The 18,260-nt window shown below is 38.6% G+C and overlaps 1 protein-coding gene across 1 annotated transcript in view; it reads right to left on the bottom strand.

The window, feature by feature from the left end:
• The window catches only part of acss2l (acyl-CoA synthetase short chain family member 2 like), a 33,351-nt gene that overhangs the window by 575 nt on the left and 14,516 nt on the right, over nucleotides 1-18,260 (bottom strand). The window contains exons 6-18 of the mRNA XM_079612852.1: nucleotides 16,815-16,890; nucleotides 16,382-16,463; nucleotides 15,446-15,583; nucleotides 14,050-14,220; nucleotides 13,702-13,835; nucleotides 10,583-10,715; nucleotides 9,410-9,466; nucleotides 9,236-9,316; nucleotides 8,081-8,189; nucleotides 4,483-4,551; nucleotides 3,251-3,427; nucleotides 1,010-1,084; nucleotides 1-930 (exon numbers count right to left, since the gene is read on the bottom strand). The exon at nucleotides 1-930 is cut by the window's left edge and continues 575 nt beyond it. Of these exons, the coding sequence (XP_079468978.1) occupies nucleotides 758-930; nucleotides 1,010-1,084; nucleotides 3,251-3,427; nucleotides 4,483-4,551; nucleotides 8,081-8,189; nucleotides 9,236-9,316; nucleotides 9,410-9,466; nucleotides 10,583-10,715; nucleotides 13,702-13,835; nucleotides 14,050-14,220; nucleotides 15,446-15,583; nucleotides 16,382-16,463; nucleotides 16,815-16,890 (1,475 nt within the window). The 3' untranslated portion in view covers nucleotides 1-757. The remainder of the gene's footprint in view (nucleotides 931-1,009; nucleotides 1,085-3,250; nucleotides 3,428-4,482; nucleotides 4,552-8,080; nucleotides 8,190-9,235; nucleotides 9,317-9,409; nucleotides 9,467-10,582; nucleotides 10,716-13,701; nucleotides 13,836-14,049; nucleotides 14,221-15,445; nucleotides 15,584-16,381; nucleotides 16,464-16,814; nucleotides 16,891-18,260) is intronic.

Raw genomic sequence — 18,260 nt, 5'->3', positions numbered from 1 at the left:
ATTAAGTAAGGGTTAATGCCCGACGAGGTGTCCATTGTCAGGTTTTAATGGACGACGGCGAGGTGTGAACCGGCCGACGCGCAGCGGAGGGCATTAACCCGCTTATACTATGGTCACTTGCCAAATAACACATTTTTTAAAACATTAGTTTATATTTTAATTAGTTTTACAATCGAAATCTAAAGTTACAAGTTACAAACAATAACTTGGTTTCCTTGGTTACGCCTGACAGTTTATTTAGGTGTCCTCTATTACTTTTTAACGGACACCCTGCAGCCAATCAGAATCGAGTATTCACCCAGACCATGGTATAACATGTTGTTAACACGACTTAACATATTGTTAGCATTTTTACCATGTTGCTTACATGATTTAACACATTGCTAACATGTTTTAGCATGTTGCTAACATGATTAACATGTTGTTCGCATGTGGCCAGCATGATTAATACGTTGTTAGCATGTGGCCAGCATGATTAACATGTTGTTAGCATGAGTTGGCATGTAGCTAGCATGATTTCTACTGTTGCTAAACTGCAATTATGAATGAATTAAATTCACAAACAAAAAAAGAAAATCAGGATAGGGCAAAAACATCACAAAATAATATAAAAAATTGGGAAGTCCTGAGGTGAGCTATCTTGACAACACTTCTTTTTTTATTTTTGTTTGTTTTACACTGAACTATGGACAGAGTTCAACCCTTCAGATCTGATCTAGGAGAGCCAGCACCGGTTCTGAGCTCAAACCCAAAGTCTTTAATGCACACAGGGTGCCAGCGGTGTCCCGGCTTGAGAAAGAGCCGCCGCCGCCGTCTCGCATCTTTGGCTGAACAGCACCTCCACGACCTTGGGGTCGGCCAGGGTTGAAAGGTCACCCATGTCTTTTTCGTTGCGTGCGATCTGTCGCAGAACTCGCCGCATGATCTTACCTGCCGGACGGACGGGTGAAAGGCTTGAGTTTCAGGAGCAAAAGCAAACACAAGGAGGAATTGAGAATGATCCCAGTACCTGAACGTGTTTTGGGAAGCCCTGGAGCATTCTGGATGAAATCTGGGGTGGCTATTGGTCCGATCTTCTCCCTCACTAAATGACAAAACAATCCACACTGAAGTTAGCAAGTGTCAAATAGATTCAGATTGTATGTTCTATGTCAGTGGCTCTCGAAGTGTGGTACAGGCTCCCTCTAGTGGTACGCAGAAGAATGACTGAATATTGTGCGTACGATCAAACCAGTGTGATCAGTCTTATATAAAGTATTATTCTTTTGCAAAACTATGTGGCATTATATTGACTCCATAGTCTTGGCTGGTCCCTGGAGCGTACGATTACACAGGTGTGAGTAGAATAGGGCTGTCAACGAATATTCTAAATTCGAATATATATTCGAATAGTTTTAAAAAACAGAATTAAGAATGTGAAAATTAATATTCGAATGTGGAAAAACTATTTTTTTACAGTCTATGGGAAAAACACGCCCGCGGTAACAGAGGCGCGGCTGTCTGCTTTGCGAGTGGGCGCGCTGCCTGAGACAAAAAAAAAAGTTACATTTGAATTTAATCATTATTTAAGTTTATTTACCTGTATGTAAGCAGCACAGTGCAGTGTTAAAGGGTTAGTTCACCCAAAAATGAAAATAATGTCATTAATGACTCACCCTCATGTCGTTCTAAGCCCGTAAGACCTCCGTTCATCTTCGGAACACAGTTTAAGATATTTTAGATTTAGTCCGAGAGCTTTCTGTCCCTCCATTGAAACTGTATATACAGTATACTGGCCATGTCCATAAAGGTAATATAAACATCATCAAAGTAGTCCATGTGACATCAGTGGGTTAGTTACAAGTTTTTGAAGCATCGAAAATACTTTTTGGTCCAAAAATAACACAAAATAAGACTTTATTCAGCATTGTATTCTCTCCCGGGTCTGTTGTGAATCCTTCACAGTTATGCTGATGGCGTAAGACGCTGATGACGTGTTATCTGGTGCGCCCGAGCTTCATTTATAGACTGAGGGAGACGCACGCTGTAAAAGTGTCTCATCCGCGACATGCACATTTACGCACCATTAAAAAAATGATATCCACGCAAACAATGTAGAATAGCTTGAATATAGCGTGCGTCTCCCTCAGACTGTAAACGAAGCTCGGGCGCACCAGATAACACGTCATCAGCGTCTTACGTCAGCAGCGTCACTGCGGAGTCCTGAACGCAGATTCACAACAGACCCGGGAGAGAATACAATGCGGAATAAAGTCTTATTTTGTTTTATTTTTGGACCAAAAAGTATTTTCGATGCTTCAAAAACTTCTAACTAACCCACTGATGTCACATGGACTACTTTGATGATCTTTTTATTACCTTTATGGACAAGGACAGTATACTGTATATACAGCTTCAATGGAGGGACAGAAAGCTCTCGGACTAAATCTAAAATATCTTAAACTGTGTTCCGAAGATGAACGGAGGTCTTACGGGCTTAGAACGACATGAGGGTGAGTCATTAATTACATTATTTTCATTTTTGGGTGAACTAACCCTTTAATATTCAAACTGTGTTTTTACAATGTTTAAAGTGGCCGACAATAATAAATATTATTAGAAATAAAACTGCCTCATTTTTGAGCTGTGCATAACTGTAGCTGAATAGTTAGGCCTACTACGTCACTGTATTTTCATATTGGTGTAACCCCTCCACCCGGGTCCTACTGACCCCGCTCCGTGCGGGTCTCCAGCATGAGAGTCAGGCACTCTAACAAGGAGGCTAAAGACTGCAGCCCCTAGCGTCTGTCGCTAGAGCGCCTATTGAGATCAGAGGAGTGAGGTTTACTCGCACAGCAACTACTAGCTGGCCTCCGTTACACTGGTCATGGTGGTACTTGGAGTGCCAAATATTTTCTGAGGTGGTACTTGGTGTAAAAAAGTTTGAGAACCACTGGTATATAGACCTTATGTAGCCCCGTCCATTTTCAGCGCTGCGCTCGTTGCCTTTAGTCTTCTGGTTTGTATTTTCACAGTGATCTTGCGTATTTATAAATGAACGGCTCGTTCCCGGTCGACTGACATTTATTAAGACATCTGCTTTAAACATTACAATGCTCATGATAACTTTAGTTTAACTCTACTATAAGTAAATGCACTTCACCAGTTAGTTACTCCTCGACAGCAATGCCATAGAAATATACTCTAAATATGTCCGCGCACTTGTTTCTCTGGCGCATGATAATAGTGTTTAATCTGATGATCCTCAGACCTTTCCTCTTGAGTTCCTCCGTCAGCGTGCGGTTGAACTCCTCGTGCTCTTTCAGTGTGATGAAGCAGTAAAGACACTCTCCCTTCACAGCGTGAGGCCGACTGACCACCGCAGCTTCAGCCACGGACGGGTGATCGGACAGAGCCGCCTCCACTTCAGCCGTGCTCAACAAGTGACCTGAGAGGAGACACGGCACGGCGGTAAACACTAGCATTCAAACGCTTGACCTGAGAGGAGACACGGCACGACGGTAAACACTAGCATTCAAACGCTGGGGCTCAGTATATTTACTTTTATTCAGCAATGATGCATTGAAATGATCAAAAGTGACATTTAAAGATGTCACAAAAGATTTCTATTTTAAATAAATGAGCTTTCTATTCATCAAATAAAAAAATGTATCCTTGTTTCCACAAAAATCTGAAGCAGCACGACATTATTTCACATTAATATTAATCAGAAATGTTGCAGCAAATCTGCATATTCTGAAGGATCATGTGACACTGAAGACTGGAGAAATGATACTGAAAATACAGCTTTGATCACAGGAAAAAAAAAATGTTTACTATACAAGTAAAACAATATTTAAAATGGTATTAACATTTCACATAATTATGGTTTGTACTCTATATTTGATCAAATAAAATCAGCCACAGTGCCATGAGAAAGTGTTTGCTCCGTCCTTAATTTCTCTCTTTTTTTTTCTGTATATTGAAATATACATTAGTCGACATTTGAAGTGGATCAAAACCTTTCATCAAAGTTATACATTAATTTTGAACAATACCCGTTCTTTTTAGGACAACTTTTATGAACTTTTGTGATCCACTTCAAATGTTGACTACTGTATACCACACACACACACACACATATATTCATACATATATATATATATATATATATATATATATATATATATATATATATATATATATATATATATATATATATATATATATATGTATATATGTGTGCTTGTGTGTGTTTATCTTTAAGGGTATTAGATGGCATATATATATACACTCCACCCTATTTACTTCTTAAATAAATATTTTATTTTGCACATATTTTATATACAGATTGAAATAATATATCATAAAATGTTATATTATGGATTCTTGAAGTTAAGTTCCATTTCATGTTGTCATTAAGAGAAGGCAAAATATTATAATATGTAATTTCTAAGCACCAGGTGGCAGCACTAAAACATCATCATCATCTCAAGGTCTCACCAGAGACATTCAGCATGTCGTCGATCCGGCCGGTGATCCAGTAATATCCGTCCTTGTCCCGCCGGCAGCCTGAGGACACAACGACACGGTTACACCACAGAGCAACAGAGGTCTGGTGACGCTGCTAAAGTCACCATCAATCACAAGTAACATTTCTTTATGTTTACGGAATATTGCAGAATTTATTATAAATTATTTATATCTTTTCATGTGCCTTGTGATCATTAATCAAAATATCTTCTCCTCCTCTTGCAGCGACATCTCTTATTTGATGACGAGGGCGGGGCAACCTGTCACTCACACCAGATCCACCAATAGCAAACCACAACCATCCAATCAATTCCTCATGGACAAAATCAAGCCCCGCCCAAGATCTGTTCTTGTCCTGTATCACTCGGATATACATCACAATAGGGAAAAACTGACTATCGCAACTTCCGTTTCATGACGACTTTAATTGAGATGTACCATATGTATCATAATTTGTCTTTTTTTATTATATTTATAAACATAAAGTAACCTTACCTTTTAAAATTACATTAGTTTTTTTTTAATTAGTAACTTTAACACTAATTACAAACACAAAGGATAATGTTTTTGTTCTGTAAGAAAAATCATCTCATTAATTTTACCAATGTGAGAAAAAAGCCCCTTTCACACAGAGATTCCGGAAAATACACGGATAAAGTGACCCGGGATTTGAAAATGGTTCATTCACACTGCCAGTGATTTGCCGGAATCAGAGAGCGCGTTCACACACAACCCGGGTATGTCCCGGATAGACGCGTGACGTTATGATGTGACGTATAAGGTGGCGAACGATCTCAGCTTCGGCGCGGATTGCAAGGAGCTCTCGGGTCTCTGCTTCAGTCCAGTTTGCAGACATCTTTTCGTTCTTTCTTGTATCGATGACGAACACAAACTTTCTTCTAACAGAGTAACACGATAACTACGTCATTGCGAAGGCTCGTGCATCATCACTACGACACACCCCTTACGGCATTTGTCCTGGCTTTTGTTCACACAGCGCGCGTTCCGGGTCTGAACACGGCAATGTTACTAGGTCCCCAACCCGGCATCGATCCCGGCATTAAACCCGGGTCGTGTTTGCGTTCACACAGAAGGCGTTCCGGCAATTTGCCGGCAATTTGCCGGGTTCAAAGTGCTGTGTGAATGGGGCTAAAGTAACACAAAATTCTATAAAAAGTAACAATGTAATTAGTGACATTTTCACCAGCACTGGTTACACCGTGTCCTGGTTACACCGTGTCCTGGTTACACCGTGTCCTGGTTACACCGTGTCCTGGTTACACCGTGTCCTGGTTACACCGTGTCCTAACTACACACGACGCGACAAGATATAATGCGTCTTTTCCATGTTAATCCATGGAATGGAGTTTTTGTCCAAACCAGCCGCGACACGCGACGATTCTATTTTAGGCAAGGCAAGTTTATTTATATAGCACATTTTATACACAATGGGTGATGATACGCACTTCATTGCGTGTAATACACACGCACACCACTAATCCTAACCAAACGTCAGTGTTGGGGAAAGTTACTTATAAAAGTAAATTGCATTACAATATTGCGTTACTCCCTTAAAAAGTAACTAATTGCATTACTTAGTTACTTTTTTAGAAAAGTAATGCGTTACGTTACTTTAGCGTTACTTTTAACACAAAAGTTATATTTTTGGGCAAATGTAAAGACCCTTTCACACTAAAAGTGAAATAATAATCCTCAGGCTGAAGGAAATGTGCACAGTAGAGGAAAGCAAACAAGCAAACATTTCTATCTATCTAAAGTCATTTTTGCTTATTTAACTGAATCATCGAAGGTCAGAAGCAAGTACATTGGTCAATAAAGTTAGATTAAATGCATAAAAATTATGTTTTATTTCACATATTTAGTTTTTTGGAGGTTTTGCCAAGTATTCTGATTCTGCATTTTACTGATTTTATTCATTTGGAGGAATATTGAATATTTTTTTGTGCAAGTGAGATGAGTAAATGCTCACTTTTAGTCTAGAACTACAATAAACATCATACACACACACACACACGCCTCTGCACTTTGATTTGTCTCAACATGAGGACAGGAGAGCTGTCAGTCAATAAATGGGAAAAGAAAGTAACTTGCGTTACTTATTTTAAAAAGTAACTCAGATATTTTGTTGTACATTTTTAAAGTAATGTTACTTTACTAGTTACTTGAAAAAAGTAATCTGATTACGTAACTCAAGTTACTTGTAATGCATTTCCCCCAACACTGCGTATAATACACACGCACCCATAGACAGTATATAAGATGGACACAGCGACCTCATAGATTTCAACGGAGAAAAGTCAATTAGAAGCACTCTCTTCCTGATCGGCAGGTGTACTGCGCAGACTCAAACTGAGCTTGACGACGTAGATGTGACGTGAGCAACGTGTCTGACAGCTGTCAGTCTTCTAGTAGCTGTGCCGAGAGAAATTTGAATCATTCCCTTCCGAATCTCGCAGAGACGGAGAGCGTGAGTATTAGGCAAGGCAAGTTTATTTATATAGCACATTTCATACACAGTGGTAATTGAAAGTGCTTTACATAGAAGAAATTAAAATAATCACAAGAAATAAGAATAATTTAAACAGTTTAGAAAAAATTAAAAAAGAGTACAAACAATCGGACGAACAGTGGCACAATGCTCATTCAGTAAATGCAAAGCTAAACAGAAGTGTTTTGAGTCTGGATTTGAATGTGGCTACTGTAGGAGCGCCACTGATCTCTTCTGGAAGCTGGTTCCAGCTGCGGCTGCCATAATAGCTAAAAGCGGACTCTCCTTGCTTTGAGTGAACCCTTGGTATTTCTATCGGAGTGATCTGTTGGGTTTATATTCAGTGAGCATATCTGCAATGGTCCTAGGCCATTCAATTATTTATATACCAGTAATAATACTTTAATATCAATCCTAAATGCAACTGGGAGCCAGTGTAAAGACCTGAGGACTGGTGTGATGTGTTCATATGTTCTGGTTCTGCTCAGGATCCTGGCAGCAGCGTTCTGTACTTTAGAAACGGTTTCTATTTTTCTCCGACGTCGCGGCTGGGACAACAAACACAAAGTGTGGCAATGATAATCTCAGGTGCTGTTTATGTGCTTTATTTAATGTTAAAAGCGTGTCATGTGACTTTGAATATCATTTAGTGCTCCAGCTTTGTAGCTGTAAAAGCAACAATGGATAATTCACTTCAGATCTTAAACAAGAACGTTCAAACTGTGAACAAACAAGTGTATTATTTGACAAAGATTGTTTTAGTAACTCAGTAGCCTATGTTTTTGAACGTTTAAATGTAAAATATTTGTGAATTTGATTATGTAGCTACTTATCCATTTTCTTGCGATTGCCGTCAAGATTACTCTCTGGTGACATGCACTCGCCGCGAGACTCCGCCCACACGCTGCTCTGATTGGCTGTGGGGTTTGATTGATTTGTACGCATCTCGCAGTCGCGTCGCGTGTGGAAAGATCAATTATTTGTCGCTGGATGTTATCACATAGCGTCTGGTTAGGAGTCAGGACACGGTGTTATGAAGTGGATGTGTTACTACATTACCATCTCCTGTCACATAGAATCCTGGGAATTTTCTGAAGTAGGTGCTCTCGAAGCGCTCCTGATTCCCATACACACCCCTCATGATTCCCGGCCAGGGCTTCCGGAAAACCTGAGACACAAAACATCCGTTTATAGTAAGACAAAAACATCTGGAGCACCACTTGATCTTTATTGTGAATGAATGGGTTGGGATTGGGAACACCATCTATTAAGCATGGCAGTGGGCTTGTGTTCTGCTATGCACTTCATTCCACCAGGCGTTGTTTGTTTTCTTCTTATTTATTTAAATCCAGATAATTGATTAACAAAACATCGATTGAAATTAAGGTACAAATTACAGGTGAAACTCGAAAAATTTGAATATGGTGCAAAAGTTTATTTCAGTAATTCAACTTAAAAGGTGAAACTCACTACATGCAAAGTGAGATATTTCAAGCCTTTATTTGTTATAATTGATGATTATGGCTTACAGCTTATGAAAACCCCAAATTCAAAATTAGAATATTGTGAAAAGGTTTTCATAGTATATCAAAATTCTAACAAATAAAAGGCTTGAAATATCTCACTTTGCATGTAATGAGTTAATAATAATAATAATAAATTCAATTTGTATAGCGCTTTTCTCAAACTCAAAGTCGCTTTACAGGGCAGGTGAATAAACAAGACAAAAAAATAAAATAAAAGTTGTTGTTGTCGAGTTGTTGACATGCTCATTTTTTTTTTTTACAAGAATATGACATATGCCTAAGCGTTAGGCTATGAATAGTTTGATTCAAACTAATTTGTTTAAAAAGTAGGCTATTGCTGGTAACAAGGCAGGTTTGCATAAAATCATTATGACATATCCTATCGCATTTATTTTATGATTTAACGAGCATCTGGTTTGGCGATGCAGAAACGAACTGTCGTTCGTTCCGACATTCTTCCAATTAGCCTACCATAGTTAATTAATTAATAAACAGTTTGTTTGATGACAAATCGCTAAATTGGCCTCCCTTTCTGTCATTGTGAGTGTGCGTTTTTTTTCTTTCTCGATTTTCGAACGATATTCGACTTTTGCTCCTCGATTGTCGAATGGCATTTTTGGCAGAAATTCACATCCCTACTCCTACATAACCTGTCTTAACCAATCAGAAGCTAGGATGTAAATCTCACCAGGTATCCCTCCGCCTCCCCTTCTAACTCTTCTCCGTGTTCATTGAGAATGGCGGGCTGGACTCCAAAAAACGGGCATGTCTGCACAGAGAAAACACTGATATCAGAGTCATCCGTTCCTGTTTGTAACAAAGATGTGATGTGTAATAAGTGAAGGTGAATGAGGAGACTCACGGCAGATCCAGGCTTCAGTGGAGTGGCAGCTGGAAGAGGGGTCAAAACATGGCCGCCCTGCCCAAAAAAACACTCAGTTTAACTTATCAGTTATTAACTGAGCATTAGTGCCTTATGCAGATATTTTATACAAGCAATAAGCCACTTGATGCTAATTTTACCCCAGTTAAAGTTTTTTTTAAGGGTAACTGTCGCCAAAATGCAACCTAGGGTCTTTTTGTTAATCTACCCGAGTCAAACATTCGTATAAAAGCATAATTAGACTGGAAACGCCACTTTTAAGTTTGACCGTATTTTCGTTTTCGGTCAAAATGCCTTTTGAATGGGAGTGCACGTGGCACGACTATGATAGCATCAAAATCTCTATTTTTAAAACACTAATGGGGCTCGACACAACATGAAACTGTGCTTGAAGTATCACCAGCGGCTCTACACATGAACTCCAGCATTGACTACATTGTTTGTGTACACAGAGTTTAGTAAATAGAAAGATTTAACAACTCACTGTGTTTCCGTCCGCCAGCATTTTGTCAGTCAAAAGTAGTCGATCTCCGAATGCGAATGAATTGACTCTAAATTTCAGTATTGTTTTTTATATGAGGATCCTTTTTCAAATACAAGGTCAATATTGATTTTCACGAACGACAAAACAACTAATTATCCGTGAATTTATGTGGAAACAAGCTTTAGGAGCTTTCCATCTTTACTCTCCTCCCTATTAAGTTGCATTCGGAGATCGACTACTTTTGACTGACAAAATATCAGCTGACATGGTGAGTTGTTCAAAACCTTTCTATTTACTAAACTCTGTGTACACAAACAATGTAGTCAATGCTGGAGTTCATGTGTAGAGCCGCTGGTGATACTTCCAGCACAGTTGCATGTTGTGTCGAGCTTCTTAGTGTTTTAAAAATAGCGATTTTGATGCTATCATAGTCGTGCCCCATGCACTCCCATTCAAAAGGCAATTTGACCGAAAACGAAAATACGGTCAATCTTAAAAGTGGCGTTTCCAGTCTAATTATGCTTTTATACGAAAGTTTGACTCGGGTAGATTAACAAAAATAGCCTAGGTTGCATTTTGGCGACAGTTACCCTTTAAGCTAAATTTGGATAGGCAGACTTGGTCAGTATGTTTGTCTTGGCTGGTTTTGATTGTTGTAAATGTTTTACCGTCTCCGTTTGCCAGAAGGTGTCGATAACCGGACAGCGCCGCTGACCCACAACATCATAATACCAAAGCCAAGCCTCCGGGTTTATGGGTTCACCAACCGTACCCAACACACGCAAACTGGACAGGTCATACCTGAGAGAGACAACCAATGTGTGGAAAAACAATATCTGTACAATACAAATATAATTAGAAAAACAATATATAAATATTTACATTTTTTTATAATAATAATAATAATAAACATGTGAACAATTTTACATTAATATTTGTTAATGTTAGTTAATAAAAATACAGTTGCTCATGTTAATTCATAGAGCATTAACTGATGTTAACACATACATTTGATATTAGAAAATAATATTAACTAAGATTCATAAATGCTGTAGAAGTCTTGTTCATATTAAGTTAATATTAACTAATATAGTTAGCTAATGTTAACAAATAAAAACTTATTGTAAAGTATTACCTAATAACAACTATTATTATAAAGTAAATTATACATATATATATTTTTTTATTATATATCTTTTTTTTTTGCATAGTAAAATAAAACCTGTAGGTGTAGATCGGCTTATTAGCCAAATAATTGTGTCGGATGAACACCTTACTCAAGTGTTTTGTTCTTACTTCATATTTAAAATATTTGTAAAATATTACATATTTTCCTCATATTTTGATGGTTTAAAAACTTGTTGGGTCATCATTAAAAACAAATATCCCCTCCTGACATCACTTTTGGCCACTACTATAAATAAATACATACCACAGCAAATAAAATGTAATATATATATATATATATATACACGTCTGTAGCACAAACTGCATTGTTGTGTAAAAAACTATATAGACGGGAAGATTTTTTTAATAAAAATATTTTTTGTCCAATAGATGGAGCTAACAACCTTTGATTGTATCTTTGTAAACGTACCCTATGAACTCTGAGAAACGTGAGAGACTCTTCACACATGAACGTGTACGGTCAACACTACTGATGTTATTTAATGTATATTTGATGTTAGAAATATTATAAAGACATAATCAAGTGTTTATTTAAAAAAACATGCACTTATGGATCATCATATACCATAAGACCAGCAACAGTTGTTATGAAAATGCTTATTTCATGTAAAGTAGTTTTAAACAAAAGCAATATCTCCAATAAACCAAATAAAACGATCAGAGATTTCAATGCGTCTCAATGAAGGATTTGGCTGGAGGACTGTGTGTGTGTGTGTGTGTGTGTGTGTGTGTGTGTGTGTGTGTGTGTGTGTGTGTGTGTGTGTGTGTGTGTGTGTGTGTGTGTGTGTGTGTGTGTGTGTGTGTGTGTGTGTGTGTGTGTGTGTTTTTACAGGTTTGGCTATATATGAAATATTATGACAACCGGCTAGTGAGGAAATTTTACTGGTTCTGGTACTAGTTAAGAAACCAGGGCATGGAGGGCTTGGGTTTGGCAATAGAAAATATCATTAACCTGATAGAAAATCAATGAAAGTCTATGTAATGTCCTCACTAATATAGTGAAACGTGTGTGAGTGTGTGTTTTTTTCTCTCTGTCTGTCTGTCTGTGTGTGTGTGTGTGTGAGAGAGAGTGAGAGTGTGTGTGAGAGAGAGTGAGAGTGTGTGTGAGAGAGAGCGAGAGCGTCTAGCGCCACCTGGAGGACAGTTATGAGCTGTGTGTCCGTGTGTTAGAGAGAGAGAGTGAGTGTGTGTGTTTCTCTCTGTCTGTGTGTGTGTGTGTGTGTGTGTGTGTGAGAGAGAGAGAGTGTGAGTGAGTGTGTTTCTCTCTGAGTGAGTGAGTGAGTGAGTGAGTGAGTGAGTGAGTGTGTTTCTCTCTGTCTGTGTGAGTGAGTGAGTGTGTGTTTCTCTCTGTCTGTGTGAGTGAGTGAGTGAGTGAGTGTGTGTTTCTCTCTCTCTGTCTGTGTGAGTGTGTGTGTTTCTCTCTGTCTGTGTGAGTGAGTGAGTGAGTGAGTGTGTGTTTCTCTCTGTCTGTGTGAGTGAGAGAGTGAGTGAGTGTGTGTGTTTCTCTCTGTCTGAGTGAGTGAGTGAGTGAGTGAGTGAGTGTTTCTCTCTGTCTGTGTGAGTGAGTGAGTGAGTGAGTGTGTTTCTCTCTGTCTGTGTGAGTGAGAGAGTGAGTGAGTGTGTGTTTCTCTCTGTCTGAGTGAGTGAGTGAGTGAGTGTGTTTCTCTCTGTCTGTGTGAGTGAGAGAGTGAGAGAGTGAGTGAGTGAGTGAGTGTGTTTCTCTCTGTCTGAGTGAGTGAGTGAGTGAGTGTTTCTCTCTGTCTGTGTGAGTGAGTGAGTGAGTGAGTGAGTGTTTCTCTCTGTCTGTGTGAGTGAGTGAGTGAGTGAGTGTGTTTCTCTCTGTCTGTGTGAGTGAGAGAGTGAGTGAGTGTGTGTTTCTCTCTGTCTGAGTGAGTGAGTGAGTGAGTGTTTCTCTCTGTCTGTGTGAGTGAGTGAGTGAGTGAGTGAGTGAGTGTTTCTCTCTGTCTGTGTGAGTGAGTGAGTGAGTGAGTGTGTTTCTCTCTGTCTGTGTGAGTGAGAGAGTGAGTGAGTGTGTGTTTCTCTCTGTCTGAGTGAGTGAGTGAGTGAGTGTGTTTCTCTCTGTCTGTGTGAGTGAGAGAGTGAGTGAGTGTGTGTTTCTCTCTGTCTGAGTGAGTGAGTGAGTGAGCGAGCGAGTGAGTGAGTGAGTGAGTGAGAGAGTGAGTGAGTGTGTGTTTCTCTCTGTCTGTGTGAGTGAGAGAGTGAGTGAGTGTGTGTTTCTCTCTGTCTGAGTGAGTGAGTGAGCGAGCGAGTGAGTGAGTGAGTGAGTGAGAGAGTGAGTGAGTGTGTGTTTCTCTCTGTCTGTGTGAGTGAGTGAGTGAGTGAGTGAGTGTGTGTTTCTCTCTGTCTGTGTGAGTGAGAGAGTGAGTGAGTGTGTGTTTCTCTCTGTCTGAGTGAGTGAGTGAGCGAGCGAGCGAGTGAGTGAGTGAGTGAGTGAGAGAGTGAGTGAGTGTGTGTTTCTCTCTGTCTGTGTGAGTGAGTGAGTGAGTGAGTGAGTGAGTGAGTGAGTGAGTGAGTGAGTGAGTGTGTGAGTGAGTGAGCGAGCGAGTGAGTGAGTGTGTGAGTGAGTGTGTGAGCTCACCGCTGCAGTGGTTCTCTCCCGTATTTCATCAGTAGTCGTATAGCAGTGGGCGCAGTGTAGAACTTGGACACTCCGTACTTCTCAATGATCTCCCACAGTCTGCCCACATGAGGGTAAACCGGCACACCTTCAAACTACACACACACACACACACACACACACACACACACACACACACACACACACACACACACACACACACACACACTTTCAGTCAAACTGTTTGTGGTAAAACTGATAGCATATTTTTAAATGACAGGAATTGCTATGCCAAAAGAAAATTGCTGAACCAGTATGGATTTGACCAATTTATACAAGTAAATATATTTCAGCGGCGTCAGAACTTACGAGCACACTGGTCGCGCCATTGGCTAATGGGCCGTACGTGATGTAGGAGTGGCCTGTTATCCAGCCAATGTCTGCAGTGCACCAGTAAACGTCATCATGGTGATAATCGAACACATATTTGAAGGTCAGTGATGTGTAGAGCATATAGCCAGTGACAGTGTGGACGACCCCCTGTACAGGAACCAATCAATGATCAATGTTGTGATGGAATACAAACATACTACTTACTGCACACTGTGCAGTTTACAGGTGAAACTAATATATTATATAGACTCATTACATGCAAAGTGAGATATTTCAAGGCTTTATTTGTTATTTTGATGATTATGGCTTACAGATTTTGAAAACCCCAAATTCAAAATTAGAATATTGTGGAAAGGTTTTCATAAGCTGTAAGCCATAATCATCAAAATTATAACAAATAAAGGCTTGAAATATCTCACTTTGCATGTAATGAGTCTATATAATATATTAGTTTCACCTTTTAAGTTGAATTACTGGAATAAATGAACTTTTGCACCATATTCTAATTTGTCAAGTTTTACCTGTAAACTGTATGCTGCCTACCAAGTGTTGTGAAGCAGAACATGCTGTTGAACATATTCACAGATATATGCTACAAATAGTGAATTAGCATGGACATATTGGAAATAAATATGGTAATTTTGCAGTTTAGCCAATTTTTTGTAATAATATCCTAACTTTTAGCAGTCTGAACAAATAAGGAGTCAAAAAGGAGATTGTGATCGATATGGAAATTAAAGGTTGGGTGCATTGCATTATGGGAGAAATTTTTTCCACCCATTTATTCTTTATTCCAAATTGTGTGTGTGTGTGTGTGTGTGTGTGTGTGTGTGTGTGTGTGTGTGTGTGTGTGTGTGTGTGTGTGTGTGTGTTACCGTTCAAAAGTTTGGGGTCCGTAAGATTGTAATGTTTTTGAAAGTCTCTTCTGCTCACAAAGGGTGCATTTATTTGATTAAAAAAATACAGTAAAAACAGTAATATTGTGATATATTACAATATGTCTTCTATTTGAATATATTTATAATTTATTCCTGTGATCAAAGCTGATCATTACTCCAGTCTTCAGTGTCACATGATCTTCAAAAAATAAATCTAATATGCTGATTTGCTCAAGAAACATTTCTGGTTATTATACATTTTGAAAACTCTACTGCTTCATATTTTTGTGGAAACCAAAATTATTTTTTTTAGGATTCTTTGATGAATAGAAAGTTCAAAAGAAGAGCATTTAATTAAAATAGAAATCTTTTGTAACCTTATAAATGTCTTTATCTAAAATCTGAGTGACCCCAAGCTTTTGAACTGTAGTGCATGTATGTACTGTATATATTAATACTTCCATATGTTAACTGTAGGTGAGGGAATCACTTGCCTTGGGTTTTCCGGTCGAGCCGCTGGTGTAAAGTATGAAGAGAGGATCTTCTGAGTCCATCCACTCCGGTTCACACTCGTCTGACACTCCGTCCATCAGATCATCCCACCAAATGTCACATGACTCATCCCACGGGGTCTGACGTACATACGCAAAAAAAAATGAATGAAAGGATCATGTGATGGAAGTGAGTAATAATGCAGGATGCATATATATTTATATATATATTTCAGTGGTGTGCGGTAGTGTTTTAAAATTAAGAGGCAAAGTCCTCACTTTTTTATAATATGTGACCCTGGATCACAAAACCAGTCACATGACGCACGGCTATATTTGTGGCAATAGCCAACAATACATTGTATGGGTCAAAATGATAGATTTTTCTTTTATGCCAAAAATCATTAGGATATTAAGATCATGTTCCATGAAGATATTTTGTAAATGTCTTACCGTAAATATATAAAACATGTATTTTTGTGAGTGAATGCAGCACAATCGTGAACATAAATGCACAACTTTAAAGGAGATTTTCTCAATGTTTAGATTTTTTTGCTCCCTCAGATTCCAGATTTTCAATAGTTGAATCTCAACCAAATATTGTCCTATCATAACAAACCATACATCAATGGAAAGCTTATTTATTCAGCTTTCAGATGCCATTTAAATCTCAATTTCAAAAAATTTACCCATGTGACTGGTTTTGTGGTCCAGGGTCACATATTTGCATTGTCTTATTTTGGTAATATTATTATAAAATTATTTTCACATCAGTCTTTTAGAGACACTGCCTCCCTTGCCTCCTCATGGAAACGCCCCTGATATGAATAGCTTATATTACTGTATTTTCTTCGATGAAACACAAAAGATCTTCTGGTTTCCATACAACAAAATTGCATGGTAATATTTCCAACTAAAAAGTCCAACCTTTTGACCAACCTGTAGTTTGTTGGAAGCATCACTGTTTGTTACGAAGGCATGATGTCTGACCACCACACACTTCTGAACACACAAGGCCATGCTGAGGGAGAGAAAGAGATCATTAGAAGATAAAGGTAAAACATGTTTTGTTGTTGTGCCGATGCTAGGCTGCTGTGAACGGTTGCCATGGCATTACGAGATTTGAGGCGTTTTATCACATTGCATGGACAGTCTTATCATTGCATTATGTCATTTATTGACTAATATCATGATTATTGTGCCAAATCAATGACATCCTCCAGTCACACGTTACACAATTCTGTTTGCTCTATGATGCGCATGTCTCATCTCACATGCTTCCAAACTCTGCTGTTGCCCAGCAACCCCTGCCCGTTTCTGATTGGGCGAGTGGCGAGATGTTTATGTAAACAGAGCATGATACGGGACGCACCTCTCCTTACAGCGCTGGAGAGCTTCAGACGCAATCTTCTTCAGATTGATCAGCTTGTCACCTCTGTAAACACCGTCTGTAGGACACACAGAGAGAGCAAACACGTGAGATAGGAAGAGAAAGAGAGGCATTAAAGGGATAGTTCACTTTGAAATTAAATGTTGGTATGTTTTAGCTTACCTGAAGTGCATCCAAGATGTAGGTGTCTTTGTCTCCGCAGTAGTTTCAATTTTGATATTTTTAGGTCAAACCGTTCTTGTCTGTCAGTCATATAATGCAGGTATATAGGCACTGTCGCTAATAGCATGCAGAGAAAAGTGCAAATTAAAAAATTCCCCATCGTAAGTGCACATTGATGGCCTAAGATACGAAACAAGCGGTTTGTGTGATAAAACGAACAGTATTTATATCGTTTTTATCTCTTTTACACAACCACGTCCAAGTGATCTGTTTACGTAGTAAGCGCCGTAGAGCGCCGGAAGAATCCGGAAGTGTTCTCTCACGTGTGTACGTCACTCATTGTTTACACCAGAACCCATGCACAGAACAGAGATTGTAGGTAGGACGTCTAATAGAAATGGTACTAGTTTGCGCTTATCCGGGATGTTTAAACCGATGTAAAAAAAGACATTTACGTAAGCTCGCGCGAACTCATCCGGGAGACCACATCCGGAGCCTTCCGGCGCTTGCGCAGAAGTAAACAGATCACTTGGACGTTGTTGTGTAAAAGAGATAAAAACGATATAAATATGTTTGTTTTATCACACAAACCGCTTGTTTCGTATCTTAGGCCATCAATGTGCACTTACGATGGGGAATTTTTTAATTTGGACTTTTCTCTGCATGCTATTAGCGACAGTGCCTATAGACCTGCATTATATGACTGACAGACAAGAACGGTTTGACCTAAATATATCAAAATTGAAACTACTGCGGAGACAAAGATACCGACATCTTGGATGCACTTCAGGTAAGCTAAAACATACCAACATTTAATTTCAAAGTGAACTATCCCTTTAAGATGATGCGTTGTGGATATACAAATTGGTGAGGTTTAATCTGATTGGCTGGTGGGTTTTATCAGTTCTTTAGGAAACAAACATTTAGGGAATCGTTCAGATGGTTAAATAAGAAGTTATATTTTGAATATTTTTTTAAATTCTCATAATAACTCCCATTATTCTTAATTTTATTACTGTAATTAGTTTTTTATAACATCTAAAACTACTGCAATACAATATTTTTAATATACTGTATACACACAACAGTTTGGGGTCGATAAAATGTTGTTGTATTATAATCAGATTTAAAATATTGTTTTATTATAATCAGATTTGTAATGTTGTTAAAGCATCTTCTGCTCACCAAGGCTGCAATTATTTGATCAAAAATACAGTAAAAACAGTAATATTGTGAAATATTATTATAATTTTAAATAACTGTTCT

Source organism: Phoxinus phoxinus, assembly GCF_949152265.1.
Source record: "Phoxinus phoxinus genome assembly, chromosome: 5".
Lineage (NCBI taxonomy): Eukaryota > Metazoa > Chordata > Actinopteri > Cypriniformes > Leuciscidae > Phoxinus > Phoxinus phoxinus.
The sequence above is the reverse complement of the archived record's forward strand: the minus strand, read 5'-3'. Positions and strand labels throughout refer to the sequence as shown.